Source organism: Callorhinchus milii, unplaced genomic scaffold, assembly GCF_018977255.1.
Source record: "Callorhinchus milii isolate IMCB2004 unplaced genomic scaffold, IMCB_Cmil_1.0 Scaffold32, whole genome shotgun sequence".
In the NCBI taxonomy this organism is placed as follows: domain Eukaryota; kingdom Metazoa; phylum Chordata; class Chondrichthyes; order Chimaeriformes; family Callorhinchidae; genus Callorhinchus; species Callorhinchus milii.
The window spans coordinates 754,391-778,925 of record NW_024704773.1 but is presented as its reverse complement, the minus strand read 5'-3'; the positions used below and the strand labels follow the sequence as shown (position 1 = coordinate 778,925).

Genomic DNA, 24,535 nt, shown 5'->3' with positions numbered 1-24,535 from the left:
ATGCTTTACATAGATTTACTGTAACTGTAGTGACTGCCATGACGTGAATTACCTTTTTTTGTAAGTGGATAATGTTAGCCATGTCGCTGGTAGACCCCCTTTCTATTTTCTAATAGTGCCATGGGACCTTTACCATCCACTTCATGGCTGTTTATGGGACCTTGCTGTGTGCACGTTGGCTGCACTCTTAACCTACACTTGACAGCAAATCTGTATGAAGCAGTTTGAGATGTTTCTACATTATAGGTGCTTTTCAAGTACAAGGATTATTATTAATGTTTTCACTGCTATGCCCCAGCAACCCAGTTTAACATTTCCAACAATCCTGTATGTGCTGTGATCGTACTGTACCACACTCACACTCCAGCTACAGCCCTGTGTTCTTGCACATTTAGTGAATTGCCATCTGCCTAAATGGAAGTTGCACATAACCCAGAACAACCTTGACTCAAGAGCTGAGATAAGGAGCTGCAGCTAAAATAACCACATCAACTCTAGCAAGATTGGGACCCTGTGATCCTTATCTTTAATTGCTTTCCTTAAGTACTGACATGGGTGGGGAATCATAAAGACTGAAATTTGAGCCAGCTTTGTGACATTAACTAAGCTGTTAGGATGCAATAGCAAAAGCTATAAGTTTCTGGTTCTTCCGTCTTCTTAAATGTAAATAAATTGCTAAAACACTTGAGACCTGATGTTTAACCTGGACCATTTTGTCTTAAATTTTAAGATCACGCATAATGGCGGGAAAGTTCATTTTCCATAGTTTTTAAAAAGAAATCAGCTCCTAAATTAAGACTGAGTTCAAGAATTTTCCATAATTCTATGTAATTTAAGGATAAAATGTGTCATAGATTTAAGTTAAATTTCAGGCCATCGTAGTCGAGAACCATTGAAAGTGCTAAGAATTTTAAACTAAACTCAAAATAAATCAAATTTAACACTATTAGAGTTGTGCTTATGCTTTAATTCACAAGATCAAAATACTGGGCCACAGGATTAGTTTAGATGAAGATGGCCCTTCAGCTATCTGATCCCATCCCTCCAGACCATCAATCCTACCTCCTTCCATCACAGTATCAAGCTGCTTTTTAAATGAGTTGAGAATCCTGACCTCAACCGCCCTTGCCGGTAACCTGCTCCAGTCATTGATTACCCTCTAGATAAGGAAATGTTTCCTGGTGTCTGCCCTGAAAACGCTCTTTGCAGCCCCAAACCTGTGCCCTCTTTGTTCTGCTGCCTCAGGGCATTCCCAAATAGCTAAAAGGAGATGCTTGATATGCAGAAGGATGTATGACAATTTACATAATCCAACGGGGATTATTAACCCCCCACTAGCATATAATGGTCTCCAGATGGCAATGGAGCCTTAGAGAAGTCTGGATTTGCTTCTCTTGCTCTCACGATGGGAAAGGTTTACAAGATTTGGGATTCGAAAGGGTTGAGGGTGGAGTTGGGGCATAGTGCTGGTGATCAAAAGTGAGGAAGGTCTATGAGGACAGAAATTAACATGTCATCAGTCACAGGTTTGGCTCAGGGACTCCTGGCACGTGAACAGATACATAACACTCCAGCAGGTGCTGCAGCTTCTGATGGTCTTACAATGTGGTCTAGCTAGATAAACGGCTAGTCAGTATATGCAGTTAGTATCAGCCTGGCTCAGTGGTAGCACTCTTGCCTCTGAGTCAATAGGTTGTGGGGTTGAGTCCCACGTCAGGACTAGTAATTACATAGTCTAAGATGACACTCCAATGTAGTACTGGGGGGTGGGGATTGCACTGTCGGAGATGCCGTCGTCTTGATGAGACTTTAAACCGAGGTCCTGTCTACCTCTTCAGGTGGACATTAAAGATTGCATGGCGCTGCTCGATAAGAGAAGGGAGGTGTCCTGGCCAACAAATCCCTAAAATAAAATCGGTCACTCACTGCAAGGCTGCTTTTGGTACATTGCTGTGCGCAACTGGCTGCCATGTTCACCCACAAATCACAGTAATCTTATACAGGCAATCCACTTTACAGTATCCTGTGATTTGCTTCTACAACATTATACGGTGCAATCTCAAGTGCAACGATTATTCTTATTGTTATTAATAATAAGCTCTAGCAATACCCCAATGCATACTTTGGGGTCCCCAAGCCTTGGCTTTCTAAGTCTTGGCTCTTGCCAACTTGTGCTCAATACATTCTAAGATTAGGTGAGCACGGTGCGTCCCACTTTATTCCATGCAAAGGGAAATTTCCAGGCAAATGTGGCGCTATCAATAGTTTGATTTGGATGCTCTTAAGCATGGTAAACGGTTTTCTGAATGCATCAGATATTGGACTAAAAAACAATCAGCATCATAGTAACCTGCAAAGAAAGAATTAATAGCCCATCATACATACAACATTCTTCAGTTAAAGGAGCCGCCTGTGGGGGAAAGAATGGGACACTGCAGAAGGAAGAAACCGTAGACCCGAACTTTCTTAACTTCAAGATCACTGTTTTAAATTTAACATCATACAAAATTTTAGAAAAAAATTAATTCTTAATTTTGTTACCTATTTCCCCACAGTTCTTTTTAATCACATAGATAAAACGAAATAAAAATCCTTGGTTTTTATTTCACAAGACAGTTGTTAACTCAACAACGTTCAAACTAGCGATGCATCCAGTCTGAGGCTAGTCAGAAAGATTTTAGCTATTGTTCACAAAAAAAATCCCTTACATTTAAATAACAGTAACACAAAACATACAATTGATGTTTAAGTCCTATACCCACCCTCTTGTACTTGGCCTACGCTCACAGTTCACCCGAACCTTTAGATTTTAACATCCTGATGATTTCTGTGTGTTTTTTATCCCTGGGCGGAACCTTTCACATTATTTTTTGGATCAACCGCTACCTAAACAACAACAGCAACGGCCGGGAACAACATGTAAATCATAGAATTGATAATTTTCTAAAGCACTTTGAGATGTCCTCCTGATGACGTGACTCTATGTAAGTAAAGGGTATTGTATTGCAGTAGGGCAAAAATTTGATGTGCCCAGAAGAGCCATTAATTAATGAATAGTTAAATGTGTGTAATAGGGCAGACAATGCTAGATGCGTGTGATATACGTGAGCCTGATACGTGTATGTGTGTATGTACGTATATATATATGTGTGTTTGTGTGGTGGGGTGGGGGGAGGGGGGAGGCAGGGGAAGAGAAGATACCACACCCAGGATTGAAGAAAAAGGCACTGTGTGATTTTTGTGGTTCTGTTCGCTATTAATCATTTGATGCCCGTTTACATTGTGGGTATAAAATGTTTATCTGAGTCACTGTTTTGCTCGTGGCTTCAGGCATTTCTCGCTAAAAGGTGATTTACACTAGTGTGCTGTTCAACAACACCCAAGCAGCACACTCTACATGTGGGAACAATGGAATTGGTCAGAGGTCTCGAGGAAACACCTGGAGACAAAGTGTTGGTGGTGGTTGTGTTGGTGATGGTTGTGTTGGTGGTGGTTGTGTTGGTGATGGTTGGGTTAGTGGTGGTTGTGTTGTTGGTGATGGTTGTGTTGGTGGTAGTGGTGCCTAGTGGTGGTTGTATTGGTGGTGATGGTGGTGGTGTTGGTAGTGGTGTTGTTGTTGGTGGTGTTGGTGGTAGTGATGTTGGTGGTGGTGTTGGTGGTGGTAGTCGTGTTTGTGATTGTGGTGTTGGTGATGGTTGTGTTGGTGGTGGTTGTGTTGCTGTTAGTGGTGTTGGTGGTGATGGTGTTGGTGTGTGTTGGTGGTAGTGGTTTTGGTGGTGTTAGTGTTGTTAGTGGGGGTGGTTGTGTTGGTGGTGATGGTGGTTGTATTGGTGGTGTTGGTGGTGGTATTGGTTGTGGTGTTGTTGGTGTTGGTGGTAGTGGTGTTGTTGGTGGTGATGGTTGTGTTGGTGGTGGTGGTTGTGTTGGTAGTGTTGGTGGTGGTGGTGGTGGTTGTGTTGGTGGTGGTGTTGGTGGTGGTTGTGTTGGTGGGTGTTGGTGTTGGTGGTGGTTGTCTTGGTGGTGATGGTGTTGGTGGTGGTGGTGTTGGTGATGGTTGTGTTGGTGGTGGTGGTGGTGGTTGTGTTGGTGGTGGTGTTGGTGGTGATTGTGTTGTTGGTGGTGATGGCGTGGTTGTGTTGGTGATGTTGATTGTGGTTGTGTTGGTGGTGGTGGTGTTGGTGGTGGTGGTGTTGGTGGTGGTGTTGGTGGTGGTTATGTTGGTGGTTATGTTGGTGGTTATGTTGGTGGTGGTTGTGTTGGTGGTGGGGTAAATATGTTCACACCTGAAGCAGCCAATAATTAAAGACTGGTTTGGATGGTAATTTTCAATAAGCTGAAGATGCTCATCAGTGATAATTATTACCATTGATAATCATCAAGTCACACGGCCCAATTTTCACCCTGTAAAAACATACAATGTTACAGCCACAGAAACTGACCATTTGGACCTTTTGTTTTCCTCCATGTGAACCTCCAAGTGCAATCCCACCCTCTCACTCAACTATGCTCCTGGCCTTTTTTATTCCCGGCTTTGCTTCTGTTATTTAGGAAGTGGCGATGGGAGAAACATGAAATATTTGTACACAAAGCTATAATATAGGAGTTAATGTAAGCACAAAACAACAATTGTTGGCTATTTAGTCAATGGGAGTGGCAATTATCTAACTGTGAATGCCAAAGAGCAGGCCACTACTTATTCATTGCAGGTTGGCACATGCTGGCACAAGTTCAATCACCGGCAGAGCCACTGTATAAAGCCAGCAATAGCAATAGATATATCCTGGAAACAGCTCTGATAAAGAAAGGGAAAATGAAACTTCATTGGTAAAGAAAACCCTATACAATAGTTTGTGAAATCAGCTGCTTTGTTATACACACACACACACACAACCACACAGAACAATAGAATAACCTAATCACACTACTAATAAGGCAGAGGAGACTTTTTATAAAGGAGTGGAATTCACTTCAAAGGAAGGGGGGAGGGATTAAAACACTTTAAATGAAAAACAAATGGACCTACATTAAACATTACGGCATCTCACAATAAATCCTACTTTGTTACATAGGTAAACATCTCCAAGGTACAAAAACAAACAAACAGAAAGTACACAAAGATGTTGTGACGATTAAGGATAAATGTCAAAAGAAACAATGAGGCACATACATCTTCCAAAATGGATTTTTATTCAAATGAAAAATATGTATGTTCATGACATTACAGGGGGAAATGCAACAGAGAAAGATGTTGAAATTCTTACCTTCCTCAGTCATTGAGTCATAATATTTTAGTTTTCCATATGCTCCAAGTTCTACAACATCACAGTAAAAGAAAACAAATGAGCAGAATGCAAAAAAGCAGATTAAAAGTCAGGAAGCAGCAAAAATGTAATTTAAAAAAGATGCACAGATAAATAATGTGGTTAAAAAATATGTAGTTAATCAGAGGATTTCAGATCCCCAGCTCATGCCAAAGCGTGCGATTTAGAATATTGTTGCATAATTTCATCAATATTCAAATTAAGAAAATACATTGGATGAATGTAATTTTGTTGAAGACATTTATTACTTAAAGTCATTTATGCAACAAGAACAATGCAGTTTTACTAACAGCATCATCCACAGTTTTCTATGGTAAGAAGAAAATGATTTCCCCTCTACTTCCTCTCTCCTAGTCAGCACTTGGACCGATATACAGGAACATAAGCATCACAGCTCCCCTCCTCCGCCCTTCCCTATTTTGCCTAAGTGGGGCCTTCTTCACCCTGAGCCCAGGAAGTGAATATTGGCAAACTATTCAGCCCCATCAGAACCAAACCCAGTCCTGTCCTCATCTGATATACACACACTAGCAGGGCATACTAGATAGTGATCACAGGCTTGGAAATTCACCTACTTTAGTGTCAAGATTTTAGCTTAAAGGCTCTTAAAGATTAAGATTGTGCAAAATTGTGAAAAATTCTTAAATTTAATCCGAATTCCTAAGCTTATTTTTGTTGTTTCAGTTCTTAAAGGCTTGCAAATTTAGACTGGATTTAAGAATTTTATTATTTTAAAAGATATTAAGAGAATAATTTTGGGGCCTCCAGAGTAGGAGTCTTGCTGAATTATTTCCCTTCCTCCTTGTACCAAAGATGTTGATGCCATTTGTAGCACCTACAATCGCTGCCTCAGGTCAGATCAACCAGCTCAAAGAAAGAACCTGGGTTCTTCCTTATCTCTACAGCTCACTTTTACATTGTGCTATATCTTTAACAGCTAAGGCACACAATTACATTTATTATCTCATGATTTCTAAAATATGCAGTATTTTATCTCCTTAAGTTTTTAAAAGACCTCCTTTTACCAAAGGAATGATAAATTTTATAATTTATTTCACTCAATTCCTTGCCCGCAAAGCAATTCATACATTTTCTCACATGAATCATTGTAAGCATTTTGATTGTATTCTGTTTAGCTGCAGGTGCCATATTTGGGTAATAAAAACTAAAATAGCATCAAAAAAGTAACCACCCCACAAAAAAAACACTCCAGTCCAGAGCAATTTAATTACATCAATTGTTATTCTCTGTGTGTTTGCAAGGCTGTGTGGAGTCCTGTAGCTCAGTGGTTAGAGCACTCGCTTTGCAAGTGAGAGACCTGAGTTCAATTCCCGGCAGAGGGCGAAACCTTGGGCAAGTTTCCTTACTCCACACAGAGCCTAATAATAATCCTTCCAAAACCAAAAACAATAATAAATTGGTCATTTTCAATCTACGACTGTTTGTGGGACATTGCTGTGCGCAATTGGCTGCCGTGTTCGCCCACAAATATACAGTCAATTCACTTTACAGTGTGTTCTGTGAAGCGCTTTGGGACGTCCTCCTGACGTGAAAAGCGCTATACCAAATGCAAGGATTATTATTATTATTAAGGCTGTTGAGGATAAAGGAGCCTACACTGTTTCCATTCACAGATTGATATTAGGATATTGAAATCAATAAATTAACATCAAACCATAATGAAGATTAGCTCTGTGTGCATTGTGATATGGCTTGCATGTAATTTATACAGTACAAATGGACGGAAGGAAGGCTCACTTAGTGAGCTGTCACTCCTCGTTACTATTTTTTATATCAGATTTTGATTTCTGTGCAGCAGGAAATGTAAAGTTCTGCTGCCCAAAAGTCCCCTGTGAACATGTGGTTCAGTGAGAAACGTGATATATTCACTATCACATCTGTCACTATATCTGAACCATAATAACCTCAACAGTTCTCTGTTGTGCCAGTTAATTAAGACTGGAGTTGCATCCCCTCCTAAGATTTCAAAGTGATAAGTGATAAGCTAATTCACTGACTATACAGCAGTGTAGAAGAGTGCATTTCTCAAATCAAGATTTGATTCAAAACCTATAACAATAACTTGCATTTATTTAGCACCTTTCACGTGAAATAACATCTCAAAGTGCTTGAGACGTAGTGGTGAGAAGTAAAAAAAAGACTTAGAAAAGTTCACCAAAGGAATGATTGAAGAAGTATGTTCTTAGGAGGATTTTGGAGATGGGAATACAGCAAGATTTAGACAGAGAATCTACCTCATGGTTTCAGATAGAAGAGTTAGGCTTCTCTTCTCCATCAACAACCAGCTCCTCCTCCCACCTTCTCATGCCTCGCCCATCCTCACTTCCAATAATAATAATAATAATCCTTGCATTTAATATAGCGCTTTTCACGCCTTCTCAAAGTCTCAAAGTACTTCACAGAATAGACTGTAAAGTGAATTGACTGTATATCTGTTGGCAAAACGCGGCAGCCAATTGCGCACCGCAGTGTCCCACAAACAGTCGTGGATTGAAAATGACCAATTTTTTTTTGTTTGTTTTTGGAGGGATTATTATTAGGCGTGTGGAGTAAGGAAACTTGCTCAAGGTTTCGCCCTGCCTGGAATTGAACCCAGGTGTCTCGCTTGCAAGGCAAGCTGCGATGCGATGCTGGACTTCCTCGAATCCAAAGTCGAGGGAATCGCTCAGCTATCTCTTCCCTTCTGTCTACTACTTCCTCCCCATCTTCCCCTTACACTCAAGCCCTTACCCATCCCTCCCTCCACACCTTCGAACCTGTCTCCCACTCTTCTCTCACCCCCATTATAACTCACATGAAACCGACCACTTACTCCCTCGACGCCATCCTTACCCTCTCCTTAACTCCCAGCTCCACCTCCTTTCGCCTCTACTCACAAATGTCATAAACCTCTCACTGTCCACTGGTACCATTCCCACCCCTTTAAAAATGTCTGTCATCACTCCTATTCTTACAAAACCCTCCCTGGACCCATTCCTACTCTCAAACTACCACCCTATCTCCAACCTCCCTTTCCTTTCCAAGATCCTGGAACGAGTTGTTGCTTCCCAGCTTCGCTACTTCCTCTCCCGCCACTCCCTTTGTGAACCCCTTCAATCGAGATTTCATGCCGCCCACAGCACAGAAGCAGCCCTGGTTAAAGTGACAAAGGACATTCTGTTCACTGAGACCAGGGCTCCCTCTGCCTCCTCGTCCTCCTTGACCTCTCTGCCGGCTTTAACAACGTCTCTCCTCTCACCTCAACCTTCACGGCACAGTCCTTGAATGGTTTAGATCATATTTCTCACATTGCCTCCACTTCATCTCCACAAAGATTTCTCCTCTAGCCCCCGAACCGTATCATGCGGGGTTACTCAGGGCTCTGTCCTTGGTCCACTCCTCTTCAATATCTATATGCTCCCTCTTGGTGATATCATCCGCAGACATTAAGTCAACTTCCACATGTATGTGGATGACACCCAACTCTATCTCTCTGCTTCGACCCTTGACTCCAGGATCACTGCTATCATGGCAGAATGTCTGTCAGACCTCAAGTCCTGGACAGGGAGCGGCGGCAGGACAGCGCGGGGAGGAGCCTGGGCCTACCTACCCAGGTATTTAAACTTGACGCGGCAGGGAGTGCAGCACAGGGCTGTGGGGATGAGGAGAGAACGGGTGGGGGCGGAACGGGGGAACCGCTGACGTCATAGTTGTAGTTTTCAGAAGTGTGCGCACGCAAAAAAAATAAAAAAAAATCTCTGCGGCCCCCCCCCCACCCAGGGCTCACATCAGAGCCCACCATGGTCCTGTTGGGTTGGCTGCGCCAGCCCCATCCTATGGGATAATGTTTCCATCCACCTGACCGCTCACTCCCGGTCCCCCGCGGCACTCGGCGTTGGCTGTCCAGCAGCAGCCACACCGACTGCCCCATTCCCCACCACACTCGCCAGCCACCCCGGACACAGACCCGGGGAGTCAACCTCTCCTCCCTTATCCCCATTCCCCCACCCCTGCTTCACAACCTGGACCCCCCTCTCCTCCCACACACCCTTCTGTCAACCGCTCCCTCCACATCGGACTACAAAACATCCGCTCCCTCTGTAACAAGGCCCTGGTCATCAACGATCTCATCCTTGATGAGAGCGTTGACATCATGGCCTTAACAGAAACCTGGCTCACCCCAGGCGACACCTTCCCCCTCACGGAGGCCACACCACCCGGCTACACCTCCCACCACATCCCTCGCCCCAACTGTGGCGGTGGTGTTGCCCTTATCTCAAGGACACCACTTGCCCTATCCCCCTACTCCTCTGGCTCTTTCCCCTCATTTGAGCACCTCAACCTCTCCCACCCCTCCTTCCTCTCACTTAAAATCCTCCTCCTCTACCGGCCCCCTAAAACCTCTCCCACCTGTATCTCTGATATTTCGACACTTCTTACATCTCTCTGCTTCTGCTCTGATCGCCTCATCATCCTGGGCGACTTTAACCTGCACTTCACCCCCTCCTGCTCAATCTCCTCAGATTTCTCTTCCCTGCTCTCCTCGCTCAACCTCTCCCTCCACATCAACTCCCTCACTCAGTCACGGCCACCCACTCGACTTGGTGATCACCCGGGGTCTCAGTGTCTCAGATGTCACTATCACCGACAAGGCCGTCTCCGACCACCACTTCATCTCCTTCACCACCTCCACCCCCTCCCCACCTCCACAGACCCACCACCATCTTCTACCGCCCCTGGAAGAAGTTACCCCCACAATCCCTAACTGCTGCCTTGCAGTTCTCTGAACTCCTCTCCCTCTGGCCTTCAACCCTCACTGACCCCTCTGCTGCTCTCACCCTCCTCCACAACACCCTCTCCTCCACACTTGACACTCTTGCCCCCATCACCTCCCGTACTTTCTCCTACTCTCGCTCCTCCCCCTGGTTCACCACCCACCTCCGCTCACTGAAGAGCCAGGTGCGGGCCGCTGAACGCACCTGGGTCAAATCTGGCCTAACGGTCCACCGACAAATCTGGCTGGACCTCCTCAAAACCTACCGCTCCACTCTAGCCTCGGCCAAGTCGTCCTTCTACTCCAGGATAATCCTGGAGGCGAAGAACAACCCCAGGCTACTGTTCTCTACCACATCCCGACTTCTCTGTCCCCCCCGCCACCCTGCACAGGTCATCTCCTCCAACCTTCACTGCGAGGAGATGCTGGATTTCCTTGAATCCAAAATCAAGGGAATTTGCTCCGCGGACACTTCCCCTCCAACATCCACCCACCCCACCACCACTTCCTTCCCACACTCCGACTACTACCCATCCTCCCTTATACACTTTCGTACCCGTTTCCCCACCCTCTGTCACCAAACTCATCCTATCCCTGAAACCCACCACCTGCTCCCTTGACCCCATCCCCACTCCACTCCTTATCTCCCAGCTCCACCTCCTTGCCCCACATATCACAGACATTGTCAACCTGTCCCTCTCCTCTGGCTCTGTTCCCATTCCCTTAAAAACTGCCACCATCACTCCCACCTTGAAAAAACCCTCCCTTGATGCGTCGCAGCTATCAAGCTACCGGCCCATCTCCAACCTCCCCTTCCTGTCCAAGGTCCTGGAATGAGTTGTCGCCTCCCAGCTGCACTCTTTCCTCTCCAACCATTCATTATTCAAACCCCTTCAGTCGGGTTTCCGTGCTGCCCATAGCACAGAAACTGCCCTGGTCAAGGTCACCAATGACATCCTGACCATCTGTGACCAGGGCTCCCTCTGCCTCTTCGTCCTCCTCGACCTATCGGCAGCATTCGATACGGTCGACCATGCTATCCTCCTCCACCGCTTGTCCTCCCACCTAAACCTTCAAGGCCCTGTCCTTGAGTGGTTTAGGTCGTACCTCTCCCACCGTCGTCACTTTGTCTCCACGAATGGTTTTTCCTCCGGCCCTCGCACTGTCTCGTGCGGTGTCTTTCAAGGCTCTGTCCTCGGTCCCCTCCTCTTCACCCTCTATATGCTCCCCCTTGGTGACATCATCCGCAGACATGGGGTTAACTTCCACATGTATGCGGATGACACCCAACTCTACCTTTCCTCCTCTACCCTCAACTCCATGACCACCGATGTCCTGACAGCCTGCCTGTCCGACATCGAGTCCTGAACGAGAGACAACTTTCTCTAGCTCAACGTGCATAAAACTGAGGCCCTCCTGATTGGCTCACGTCAGCGCCTCCGCACCTCAGGCGCTGACAGCATCAGCATCCAAGGCTGCACTCTCAACCTCTCAAAGCCATCTGGAACCTTGGGTTTCTGTTCGACCCTGAGCTGTCCTTTCTCCCTCATATCCGCGCCACAACTGGCACCGCCTTCCACCACCTCCGGAATGTCGCAAGACTACAGCACTACCTCACCCCTCACGCTGCTGAAACTCTGGTCCACACCTTTATCACCTCAAGGCTGGACTATGGGAACTCTCTCCTCGCCGACCTTCCTGGCACCTCCCTCCACAAGCATTCAGAACTCTGCAGCTCATGTACTTTCCCGCACCAGGCTTCGGGACCACATCACTCCCACCCTCGCTCGCCTCCACTGGCTCCCCATCCCCCAGAGGATCGAATTCAAGATCCTCATCCTCACCTACAAGGCCATTCACGGCCTTGCTCCCTCCTACCTCTCCGACCTACTATCCCCCTACCTACCTGCCCATACCCTCCGTTCCTCTGGCTCCGGTCTGCTCCACATCCCCCGCCCCAACCGCCCTACCATCGGTGGCCAGGCCTTCAGCCTCTCAGCCCCTAGGCTCTGGAACTCTATCCCTCAGTGCCTTCGCCTTGCTTCCTCCCGTTCCTCCTTCAAGGCCGGTCTCAAGACCTTTCTCTTTGACCGTGCCTTCAGCTCCCCTCTCGACTCTCTACCCCCTCCTCGCTCCCTCCCTTCCCTCCCCTCACCCTGACCATTTCCCCCTTGCTCGGGTCCTGACCCAATTGTACAGCGCCTTGGGACATCCTCCTGACGTGAAAGGCGCTCTATAAATGGAATCTTGTTGTTGTTGAGAGCTAACTTTCTTTAGTTGAATGTCCACAAGACCGAGGCTCTCCTGATTGGCTCCCATCAGCGCCTCCACACCTCAGGTGCTGACAGCATCACCATCCATGGTTGCACACTCCATCACACTGAGCCATCCAGAACCTTGGGGTCTTGTTTGACCCTCAACTATCCTTTCTACCCCACATCCATGCCATGACCCGTTCTGCCTTCCCCCACCTCTGGAACATCACCCGGCTCCCCCACTGTCTCACACCGCAGGCCACCAAAACCCTCATACACGCATTCATATCATTGAGGCTGGACATTGCAAACTCCCTGCTTGTCAGCCTCCCCAACTCCTCCCTCCATAGGCTGCAGATAATCCAGAACTCTGCAGCTGTGTCCTCTCCCGAACCAGGCTCCGCAACCCAGTCATCCCCATCCTCGCCTGACTCCACTGGCTTCACATCACACAAAGGATACAGTTCAAGATCCTGATCCTCACCTTCAAAGCCCTCCATGGCCTTGCTCCCACTTACTTCTGCGACCTCCTCACCCCTCCCATTTTGCCCCCTCTCTCCACTCAGCAGGCTCCGGCCTGCTTCATGTCCCCCGCCTCACCATTGGCACCTTGCTTCCGCCCCTGCTCTCCACACTCCCCAATCCTGACCGCCAGCAAAAGTCCGAAACACTGACTGTCCAGCGCCTTGAGATGTCCTCCTGATTTGAAAGGCGCTATACGAATGTAATTTTGTTGTTGTTGATGGTAGAGTGGAAGGAGTAATAATGGCTGCTCTTCATATCTGAAGATGGCTGTTCACACAATCTGAACACCTAGGTGCATGAATTTGTTTATAGTATAGAAGCTGCTGCCTTCACAGCAACCACACTTTAGGTAGCAAACAGTCCAATCTGATGTCAATGAATATCCAAAGACTGAAGACCAGACCACTTGTTAACCACACTGGTGCACTGGAGTGGAATGAATAACTGACCAGTCAGGAACAGCAGAGGATACGGGTTGCAGAATATGAACAGAAGAGCTGTAGAGTGGGGATTGTACGCTCTAGCTTTGATTTGGACTTGAGATCACTGAGATGACAGAGTTTTATCAGTGGCACTTGTAGAGCGGGAAATGTCCCATAGTTTTATGGTGACAGTAGCATTGAAGTTCCAGACAAGGTCAGTTGAGGTTTCAAGACCTGGTCAAGTTGTGAGCCAAAGAAAGAATAGTTAAGAGGTAATGATGGGGTCGTTATTTCCAGGGGTGATACCATGCTTAATCTAATGCTAACATGCCCCTTGAGAGAAGTTCTTAAATGCCACTCTCTTTAAGATAAATCTTTCTCACACCCTATCCAACAGCTCATGCATGCTCCTAGGGTCATTTTGACTGACAAAGGCCAAATCAGCGTACAGAATTTGCAAATTAGTACAAAGGAAGAAGCAAGTCTTTCCCCGTCAAACAACCATTTGTTAACTAGTATAACTGCCAATCCGACGTATTTCTCTTTCTGTTCAAAATAAGTTGCATAAATCTCTTTAATGAAACAAAAGATCACAATAATGTTATTTTAATGAATCCAGCCTTGACATGTGTTTTGATGAACCAGTGTTCTTTCTCTCTACCGTTCAGTTTGTATGTCATCAGTAAAATCTGCAGCCTTAGTTATCCATTTTTCAAACACAGATCTGTATTTAAAGCAGAATGACCCAGAGAAGAATCCCTTCTGTAATCCAGATGAAGAACTGGGGTGGAAAAACTGATACTAAGTTGGAGCACCTATTTGTAAGAATGGAGATCACTACACGTTCAGTGGTTGATCTATGTTTCTTTTCCATTTATTCTCTACTGCAAATGGAAGATAATGACTGACTACAAGACAAGAAAACACACTATAACAGTTCTGGCAAACTACATGTCCTCAATTAAAGATAGCCTGAACAGTAATGTGAGGAAGTATGAAAACTGAACCATCACTATCCTGCAGCACTGCATGGGGAGTACTGTATATGTTAGGGCAACATGTTTGTTTCTAACAAACAGAAATGGATAGCAAGATTTTACTTTACAGAGTTGAATGCAACAAAGCCTCGAGCATGGCACCTTTCACTTGTGCTCACTTGAGCTGAATAGCAAACTGTTAATCTCTTCCTTGACTTTTTCTCAGAATGCGAAGGTTTTGTGTCAAAGAGTTTTCCCTATTTTCTCCTGATCAGATCATTTTACTAGTTATTCAGATAGGATCTGTGCATGGAGAGACTCTTAAGATAGGACTGTTGAAGCTTTTATGATGCATTTGGATTGCCACAGCTGATAAACATTTGTTGAAGATCATAATATTAAGGCTGATCGTTAACAATTACTTGCAGCCTGGTGACCTTCCTACAGTTAATCCTCCATCACCCAGATGAAATCCACCACTTGCTGCCTTGACTCCCTCCCTATCCAGCTGCTGGTCACTCAACTCCCTCTCCTCTGCACACTAAATCAGTCCCTTTCCTTGGCCCCCTTCTATTCCTCATCCATATGCTCCCTCTCGGCAATGTCATCCGCAGACAGGGGGTAAACTTCCACATGTATGTGGATGACACACAAATCTACTTCTCCTCCAGCTGTGACTCCCAGTCCACAGACGTTCTATTACCTTGTCTGACAGATACCAGGGCCTGGATGAGCACAAGCTTCCTGCAGCTGAATGTTGACAAGACGGAAGCCATAATCTTTGGCTCCAGCCAACGTCTTCTCTCCTGCTATTTAGACATCCTCACCCTACCCGATCTCTCCCTAAGACTCACAAACTTAGGTGTCAAATTCGATCTCAAGCTATCCTATGTACCCCATATCCGGTCCCTGGCCAGGACCGTTTTCTTCCACCTCCACATATTGCCCACCCCCGTCCGTAACTCACTCTAAAAGCTGCCGAAGCCCTCGTCTACTCTTTTGTTACCTCACGCCTCAACTATTAAATGCTCTCCTTGTCGGTCTCCTTTGCTCCACTATTCACAAAATTCAACTAATTCACAACTCCGCTGCCCTCACTAAACTCCGTACCTCCATTACCCCAGTCCTTGTCAAACTCCACTGGTTCCCTGACACAGAGCGGATCGATTTCAAGATCCTCACTGTTGTATTTAAATCCCTTCATGGCCTGGCACCCCCCCTATCTTTCCAACCTGCTCTCTCCCTACACCACCACCCACTGCCTCTGCTCGACTGGCTTCGGCGTCTTCCTTGTCCCCCGGAACCTCCGCCTCACCATCGGCAGCCGTGCTTTCAGCCACTACGCTCTGAAGCTGTGGAACTCTCTCCCTCAATCCCTTCGCCTTGCCCCTCTCTCCCCATTTTCAGGTGACACTTGAAGACCTTCCTTTTTGACCGTGCCTACGGTCACCTTCCCCCTCCCCCTGGATCAGCATCGGGCTCCACCACTGTTAAGAGCTCTGAGATGTTAAGGGTTAAGATGTTAAGGGTGCTATATAAATGCAATTTGTTTTTTGAGAATGGTTATATTGAAGATCTTTGAGAAATATTTGAGAGTAGAACCTGAAATCTCTTTATCTTCAAGCAACCATCACTTGGGATACAAGTTTACCAATTAGAATTTGGAGCATTTTGCTTGAATTAAGAATACCTTATTATGTAGATGTGGTCTGAATATTCCTTTTCTGCTTGTGTAGAAGGCTAAAGTGATTTTGCACTAAAGCCATAGTAAACCAGTCAGAAGATTTGTCATAATAGTACAGGCTAAGACTTTGGACTCAGTCAAGAAACAGTTCAAAGCTACAATGTGAAGACAATAGATTGGTTATTCCAGAAGAATGAGATTAAATGGGCTGAAGTGCCTTCCTTATTGACATTCCCCTTGTATTCTTTTGGCACGGACACACTATTTTTGGAGCAGTGGTTGTGGATGCAGTTAGAGACTAAGCACCTAGCAGAATCAGAGAAATCACAACTCAGTTTATTCAAGTGCACTTCACTTACCTGCAAGTATCAACCTACCTTAAAAATTATGCTAAGCTCCCTGATGGACCTGTGAGTAAAGACACCGCCTAGGATAACAGTAAGCCATGCAGACCGGAAGGTTGCAGGTTTGAATCTGTGCTAGTTTGCCAATCTCAGCCAGGGCAGCATTTGGAATACTATAATTGGAATCAGTGCCCCTGGGTTAGGAACAAAACAATTTGGGATGCCTGCTGGAATGACTAGGTATGTGGATATTGGCTGTGATGCTCCATGTGAATTGACACTCGCACTGTTAAGGTTCACACCTGAATAACGTTCACTTGGTGAGGTACCCAGACCATGACTGGAGCCCATGGAACCATACTCTAACAGAAGATTCAAAGGGATAAAAATGGTTTGAACAGAGCATCCAGGAGTAGAAAAAATGGAAAAATTGATGGGAAATAAAAACAACATAATTAAATTATTCTGGATTATCTAAATTCTTAGAAATATCCGTAAAGATTGTGATGATTGTGTACTTTATATCACAGCAATCTATTCCTAACCTTCTAACTCAGTTTACAATTGCGTGTCAACAGTTTCATCTGAGAATTGTTCTTCTTCACAGAACTAATATTTTGTACTGTCACTATGGGGTTGTGGAAACCTTTCCTCTGATTATTTGTGACCAAGTGCCCTCTGTTATGTCAGCAATTATTGCACCAGCTGTAACTCATAATGGGGTGGATGCAAATCACTGCAAGAACACAAATGACCACTCTATTCAAATCTGTAAACTTTTATAGAAAGGTGCTATATGCAAGGTCTCCTGCTCACATTATGCAGGGAGATCCAGCACCTTGGGATGTCCTCCCAATGTGAAAAGCACTTTACAAATATAATTTTGCATTGTATAGTATTGATTCTATCTTCTTGAATGGTGCAAATGTTCTTTGTAATAGACTGGTTAGCTTGTACTTCTTACCAGGATCCTCTGAAATGGAAAGTAGCCTCACTGCATTCTACCCGAGCTTGTTTTCACGTCAGACGTGCAAACAAGTGGGCTCAGCTGAAATCTTCCTCAGCCTCATTTTGTGAGGTCTCAACAGCCCACATTGCAGGAATGATCTTTGATGCTTCAAAGCTTAGTCAGGTCAGGTCCCCCATCCAGCTGAGAAAAGGTCATGGTTACTGGAATCTGAATCAGTACCCAAGCTGCAATGTACATGTCTGCAGTAACATTCAACTGCAATCTACATGTCTGCATGATCATTTTACCATGTTAGATTGTATATTCCCTTGGAGCTAGGTGAATAGGTTAATTCCAGTCTCAAATCATTTTGCCTCTTTCCAGAGCTTGAGCGTGGCATTCATTCAGGCCACCAAAATTGATGAATAAATCATTAACCTCGAACCCATGGAAATTACTAAACACTGAGTCTGAGGGAACCAGTGTTTTTTTCCTTAATTGATGCTTCCCTTTCTTTGGCTGGTCCATTGAGGAATAATGTAGCGGCCTTATTATTGGAGACAGTGATGGAATTGACATTTGCCTGTCCCCATCGTGTCTATGCCTGACTGGAGCAGGAGATGTCTATGGTGCCTCTGCACTCAACAGACATCTGTATCTGTGTGGGAAAGATAACAGAGTTAAAACTATAGACCTTAAAATCAACAGATAAACAACACAACAAATAAAAGTTGAATGCAATGTTTTGAAAATACAATAGGCTTACTAATGTGTGAATTTATCAAGTTATCATTTTTTTGTTGAATTATTCACTTGGGCGATGAGCTTCTTATTACAAGTGTCTATTGAGTGAGTGGCATAGCACTTACCACGATAAGACTTGCTCTGTATCAGCACCTCGTTCATGCTGTCAATGGATCAGGTGAAAAACAGCTCAGCTGTCCTGACCTGAGCAGGTTAGAGGCTCTCTGCAGGATGATTCTTCTCCTGAGGTTTTTGTGGCCCATCTTGACTGCAGTTCGATGCTCTTTTGAAATCTTGACTCAATGCTTGATGCTTGACTTAAGAGAGTGTTATTTTTTCAGGAGGTGGTGGTGGTGGGAAGGAGTTAGGAGTCACTTGCTTGGTGACTTCTACCTTAGAAACTTTGAATCACTGCCTTTGTTGACTGGCACGTTTTGGGGGGTGTATTCTCCATAATTTGGAAGATCTTACAGGATGCAAACCCTAGTTTTTGCCATCAGAATTCTCTACCCACGTTTAGTTGGCTTTCTTTCACTTGGCTTAAATTGCTTTTTTTCCATGAAGCCAGCGATGAATAAGATGCATATTACGTTTATGCATATTCATTAATTCATTGAACACCAACATTTGTGCTAACACCAAGAAAATAGAAATCAGGAGCATTATTGAGCTTTGGTGTTGCAGTTCAGAAGCATCTGATACCAAATCGATCTCTTCATAAATTCTATGCTGCACTTGAGTTGATACAGTGAGATTTCTTCATATTATACACAGTGACGAGTCCTGAAATCAATTTTCTCTCAAATTCTTTACCAATACAAAGCATGTACTACAATTCCTTAAACAGATTGATAAAAAGAATGAATTCATCACAAAAAGGTAAATATTGGATGATTGTGAATGCTCACATTTTCAGTTGGTTTGTTAACAGGGGAATTAATAGCCTTAGTGTTTTGTATAATGAGTGTCCCTTCAATACTGCAGTAAGATATTGCTTGCTGTCAATTGCTCTCGCCAAGGATGGTGGAGAGATCAACCAATCCAGAATTCTTTGCACATGTAGAAATCATCCAACTCACACCCTAAAATCTTATTAAAGAGTCAGGAGTATGAAGGGCTTTCTAATAGCATGAAAATCTGTTCCAATTTTGATGCCAACATCTGGAGGTGGTTTATTAGATAATTTATGTCGCAGTTTCAATGTTATTTGAAAGTGAAAAAACTATACTGAATTGACACTAAGTGTTAGTACAATTGGGGCATATTCTAGATACGCTCTAGGTATACGTATGCTGCAAATTCCTTCTTTAATGCCTAAGTATACCTTTTTTCAACCTCAATCAAATAATCACTTAACAAACTGGTAATGTAATTGGTTAAAATCTCCCTTCAGCTGCTTTCTAATTTAGCTTGGAGGGCAGAGATGAAAGCCTCTATTCTGCAATGAATCTTAAAGAGTCCTAAGTGAAATTAATTTGACCTCTGTATCTACTTTCAGGTGGGATGATATTCATAGCACTAAATTCCCTCAGTTTGGCATTACTTGGACAATCTCATTTCAGATATTCATGAAAGCATCAGGTGTACAAAATGCAATTGCTTTAATAATACAGAAGAGACACTCTGAAGGTTAGGGCATGCTCTTGGGTGGCATAATTAGAGCTGTTCAGTGCATCTAACCCAGACTATATGTGACCTCAGATGCAACATACTTAGTGCCACTGAAGAATTCTATTCCATTTCCCAATATGATCATTTTTTAACTTGATTAAACAAAATCAAATTAATAAGAAACTCCTCTGGAAATTTGCATTCATGGAAATGATTTGCCACACACTGTTTTAAAATCACCAGATAATTAGCATAACTACAGAACAACAATGTGTTGTTATAGATCAACTCTCACTCAGTGAGAGCATCATTATAGAGGTTGTTCTTCAGACAGATCTTGAAAGCAGAGAGGGAGTGGGCGAGGGGGGGATTTTGGAAGAGAGTTCCAGAGATGAGGAGAAAAGTATCTGAAAGCTCATCCAGGATGAAGGAAGTGGACGGTGGGGGTTTTGATCATGAAGCAGGCCAGAGTTTGTTGACAGGAAGTATTGACTGGGAGAGTAGTATTGCATGAGATAGTGGTGGTAGAATGGGGCTAGGCCAAAAGGTATTTATTTGTAAGCAACATCGAGGATCTTAAACTTGATCCACTGTGGGATAGGGAGCCATCCAGTGGATGGGTCAGTAGAAAAGGGTGGCCTGGTCAACAGTGTCCAAAGCAGAAGAAATATCAAGGAAACATAGGAAACTCTGGTCACAGACAGTATCTAATTTGTTGTGTTACTTTGATCAGAGTGGAAATCCATAATGGAGGGAGTCGTAAAGCGATTGGTGAAAGAGCAAAGAGTAAGGGGGTGCGTGGGCTAGTTTTCTCCAAGCGTAGGAGGAGATAGTAGATCTGGCATTGGGAAGAGGTTATGGGAGATGAAGGAGATGAAGAAATGATCAGAGATAGTCAAGATGGTTGAACATTGCTGATGAAGGTTTGGATAAAAAATATTAAAAAAAACATGCTTATCATCCTACAAAAATCCTTGTTGCATGCTTTAATCAGGCTGAATAAAGGACATTGCAGTGAACTTAGGAGGAACAAAGCTGCTAATATATTGTTCAGTCAGGGAAAATAATTGCTTGCTAAAGTTAATTCCACTTAGAATCACTATGGCAAGAACACATTTACAATGTAAATCAATTTTGTCACAACGTACCCATTTTTTCCCCCCGATATTTGTCCGTTTTCCTTTTGAAAACTATGCTTATGGTTAAACCACAGTTTTTGGTAAGGTATTCAATGTTCCAACCCTCTGTGTAATCCTCTGTGCCCACTCACCAACCAATAGAAAAACCTTGTTCTTATTTACCTTATCAAACAAAAGTAATCCTTTTGAACAGGTCTCTTCTGTTTCTGGTGAAAACAGCTCCAGTTTCTCTCGTCTCTCCTCACAACTAAAGCCGAACATCCTAGTGAACTTTTTGGCGCTGTCACAAGTAATTTCTTCTAAGGAGAACCAAGGTGAAAAAGTCCAGCATTCATTTACCCACCCAACCACCAAAGAAAATGAATTCCTTGTTTAACAGCTAGTGTCACGCAATGATTTGGTATTTCAAGATTCAAGCCACGTAACCTAAAATATGGTGAACAGCAAAAGTTAGACAGACTGGTTTCACTTAATACAAATGAGACAGTACATTTTCATAGAATCTGTTCCATTGTGTTTTAAATTTCACATCTATGAGCAATAGGTTACCTTCAGCGAGTGGGTCCAGTGTGTTGATCATTAGCTGGAAGATACTGTTCCTCATCAGGCTGTTGTGCAGAGATGCCGAGCTGCCACCCCGCTGGAGGCGTGGCTTAGGCTGCAAAATGACAACAAAATTAATCAATACATGAATAAGCAGTACTTTTTTTTCCTCTGTGCAACAACTTGCACTCAAATTACACCTTTCACAGAGAACGAACGGACGACTTTACAAATAGAGGGAGCACTAAGCAGAGAGAATGAAGGGCATTGACCAAAACACAAAACAGCTAAAGGAACATAATACAGTATAATATTTATATAGCGTCTTTCCAATCGGGAGGACGTCGCAAGACATTTCACAGTCCTTGCTTGGTACCCAGCTGGGAATGGGAGCAGAGGGGCCAGGGGAGGAGAAAGATGACTGAAGTCGCGATCAAAGAGGAAGATCTTGAGGCAGACCTTGAAGGAGGTGAGGGAGGGAGTAAGTGTGAGGGTGTTCCAAAGAGGGCGAACCAAGTTAGGTAAAGAGATTTTGGAAACCAAGTGGTTTTAATGACTGAATCCTTGGTCACCAAAGGTGTGATGGAGGATTTGAGGAAAAAGCAATAGATCAGAATTAGAAGAACAGAAGGTGGGCACCCTTATAATTGTGTTCAAACCCATGAAAAGTGAAAATCAACCTAAGTAAATAATTGATGAATATCAGAATGGAAATGTATGCATATAAGAATAGCGATGCATGCATCTAGAAATGATTCACCGATGTTTCCATTTATGTTCTAGTTTAGTTAACTGTATGTAATCTTATTTTATTTGCAGTTCCCTTGTTCTGTTCTGTAATGATAAACTGGTTAGATAGAGTCAATGCTCAATTTTGTGCAAGTGTCCCAATTTTCAAAATTTTAATAATAATGAAAATAATCAACTGAAGACTCTTGTGGGATGAAACTGGATGGGATCTTGATGGAACATTGGATTACAACTCATTCTTTTAGCTCTGCTGATCTGGGCTTGAATCAAGGTCACTGCTGTAAACCTGGCATATGGTTCAGTGTTTGGGATAGGTTTCTGAGTGAAATTGGTTTGGACAGTTGTGTTTGCTTTGGCAGAGAGAGGTTCTTAGTGTAAAACTTTCAACAAATAGGATAGCCAGTTCAGTAATGGCTATGAACCTCACTGTCATTTGCCTCCTAGTGGCTTGAGTAAGCAGGTTGCCTGCTCGCCCTCAGGGCAATGGACAGTGCATGTCTGAGAGAGAGCAAGGATTGTAATTTAGATGCAAACAAAAACGTAGGTATTACAGATTACTTTAGGGAAAACACCTGCTCACCATGTATCAGGTGTATTTACCTAGTTCCTTAATGTGATACAAAATGTACAGACTATTAACAGAATACTGCCTACTGACTAAACACAGCAGCAAGCATCCTGCAAAACAACAGTGAAAGCAGTGATCCACAAGTCAGAAATTCAATGCCTTGGGCCTGGCTTCTTGGACATTGCAATCAAAACAGCGTGGAGGTGAAGGGTCCCATCTGATGCATATGATATATAACTTGAGAGGTAAAATATTGAAAGGAGTGGAAGAGCAAAGAAACTTGAGGGTTAATGTACATAAATCCTTAATGATGGGAAGGCAGCTAGACAAAGCTGTCAAAAATACTAATGGAATCCCAGGTTTTAGAAATAGGGTATAGAATATAAAAGCAAAGAGGTAATGCTAAACTTAGATAAATTGTTTGTTAGACTGCAGTTAGAATATTGTGTCCAGTCTTGATCACTTTAGGAAAGACATCAAGGTGATGGAGGGGTGCAGAGGAGATTTACTGGGATGATACTAAGAATGAGCAATTTGTCTTACAAGCGGAGACTGGAAGACGTAAGACATTTCTGCCAGAACAAAGAAGGTAAAGGGGTGACCTAATAGGAGTAGTTACAATTATGGGGTGTGTGTGAGGGCGGGTGGGGGGGGGGGTTGATAGAGTCAACAGGGAGAAATGATTTCCCACAGTCAGTAAATCCCCTGGTCAGGGAGAAATTACTGGTCAATGAGTCAGTGACAAGAGGGCATCACATTAAGATAGTTAGTAAATGAGCAAATTGGGAGGTTAGAATAATGGTTTTCACGCACAGAGTAGTCAGGATATGGATTGCCCTGCCGGGATCGGTGGTTAAAGCAAAATCCATATTGGCCTTCAAGAGGGAACTGGACAGATGCCTTAAAAAGTGTTAGCTACCAGGATATGAGGAAAGGGTAGGTAATTCGAACTGAAAGGATTGCTCGAGGGAGACACAATAGGCCGGATGGCCTTCTTCTGTGCCATAGATTTCTATGGTTCTATAGTTTTATATCATATGTTTTGCTGGTACTGATACCACATTGAGTCCCATCATAGGATCAATTCAATTTTAATGGGAAATCGCAATGCTATACTTTTGTTAATTTGGTTGGGAAACAGTTAACAACAGGGGAAAAAGGGTAGTAATTATGGAAAATCATGTCAAGGACAATGTGGTTTATTCTGTTGTAAATTTTAATATAATTTCTAACAAGGACCTGGAAAAAAAATTAATTTCATCTCATTCAATGTGGTGCATAGCTTGTGATGTCACTTCGGATGATCCCATTAACTTTTTTTGTTTAAGTCAGTACATTCGTCCAAATTAGTCTCTCAAATGGGATTATATTGAATCCCCTTATGGAAATTGATGTTCTTCTTACTTTCTCAGCATCAGAAGCACATGCTGTAAGGTGATTTGACAGCCCCGCTCGTGTGGGCGAATATCCCCAATCCAACACATTTTTATTCGAATTGATTTTACAATCCCGTCACGGCTGTGCACATGACACTGATTAACCTTGGAGCCCTCAGTGCCCATCCAAGTGCCACTCAAAGCAGTTTCCATGTCAAACTCATCTTCAATTGTCAATGTCATCTAACTGCTATGAATGCCAATAGCACCCACATAATGTCTCTAAGGAGGCCTAGGTTTAAAAAGCAACAGGATGACAGTGAAACTTGGTAGGTAAGAACAAAATGCTTGGTGAGATCATTGTCCAATTCCAAAACACTGACATTCAAAGAACTGAAACTTTCTTCCAAGAAAAGTTGATTTTTCAATCCTTTTTATTTTATTTCTGTAGAAATTACATGTGGTATTATTTGGTGTTTGACGAATGTTTGACCAGATGTACTTTGATTAATTCATTTTTTTTAAAAATGCATGTTGAATTTTTTGAATATAT

The 24,535-nt window shown here is 43.7% G+C and overlaps 1 protein-coding gene across 3 annotated transcripts in view; it reads right to left on the bottom strand.

Moving 5' to 3' along the window:
- Nucleotides 1-24,535, bottom strand: part of LOC103182853 (sodium/potassium/calcium exchanger 2) — a 182,416-nt gene that overhangs the window by 45,064 nt on the left and 112,817 nt on the right. For 2 of the 3 annotated variants that reach the window (XM_007900014.2, XM_007900016.2), the window contains 2 exons: nt 21,295-21,403; nt 5,262-5,312 (listed from right to left, as the gene is read on the bottom strand). In XM_007900014.2, the coding sequence (XP_007898205.1) occupies nt 5,262-5,312; nt 21,295-21,403 (160 nt within the window). The remainder of the gene's footprint in view (nt 1-5,261; nt 5,313-21,294; nt 21,404-24,535) is intronic. The other variant, XM_007900015.2, reaches the window with a different exon arrangement.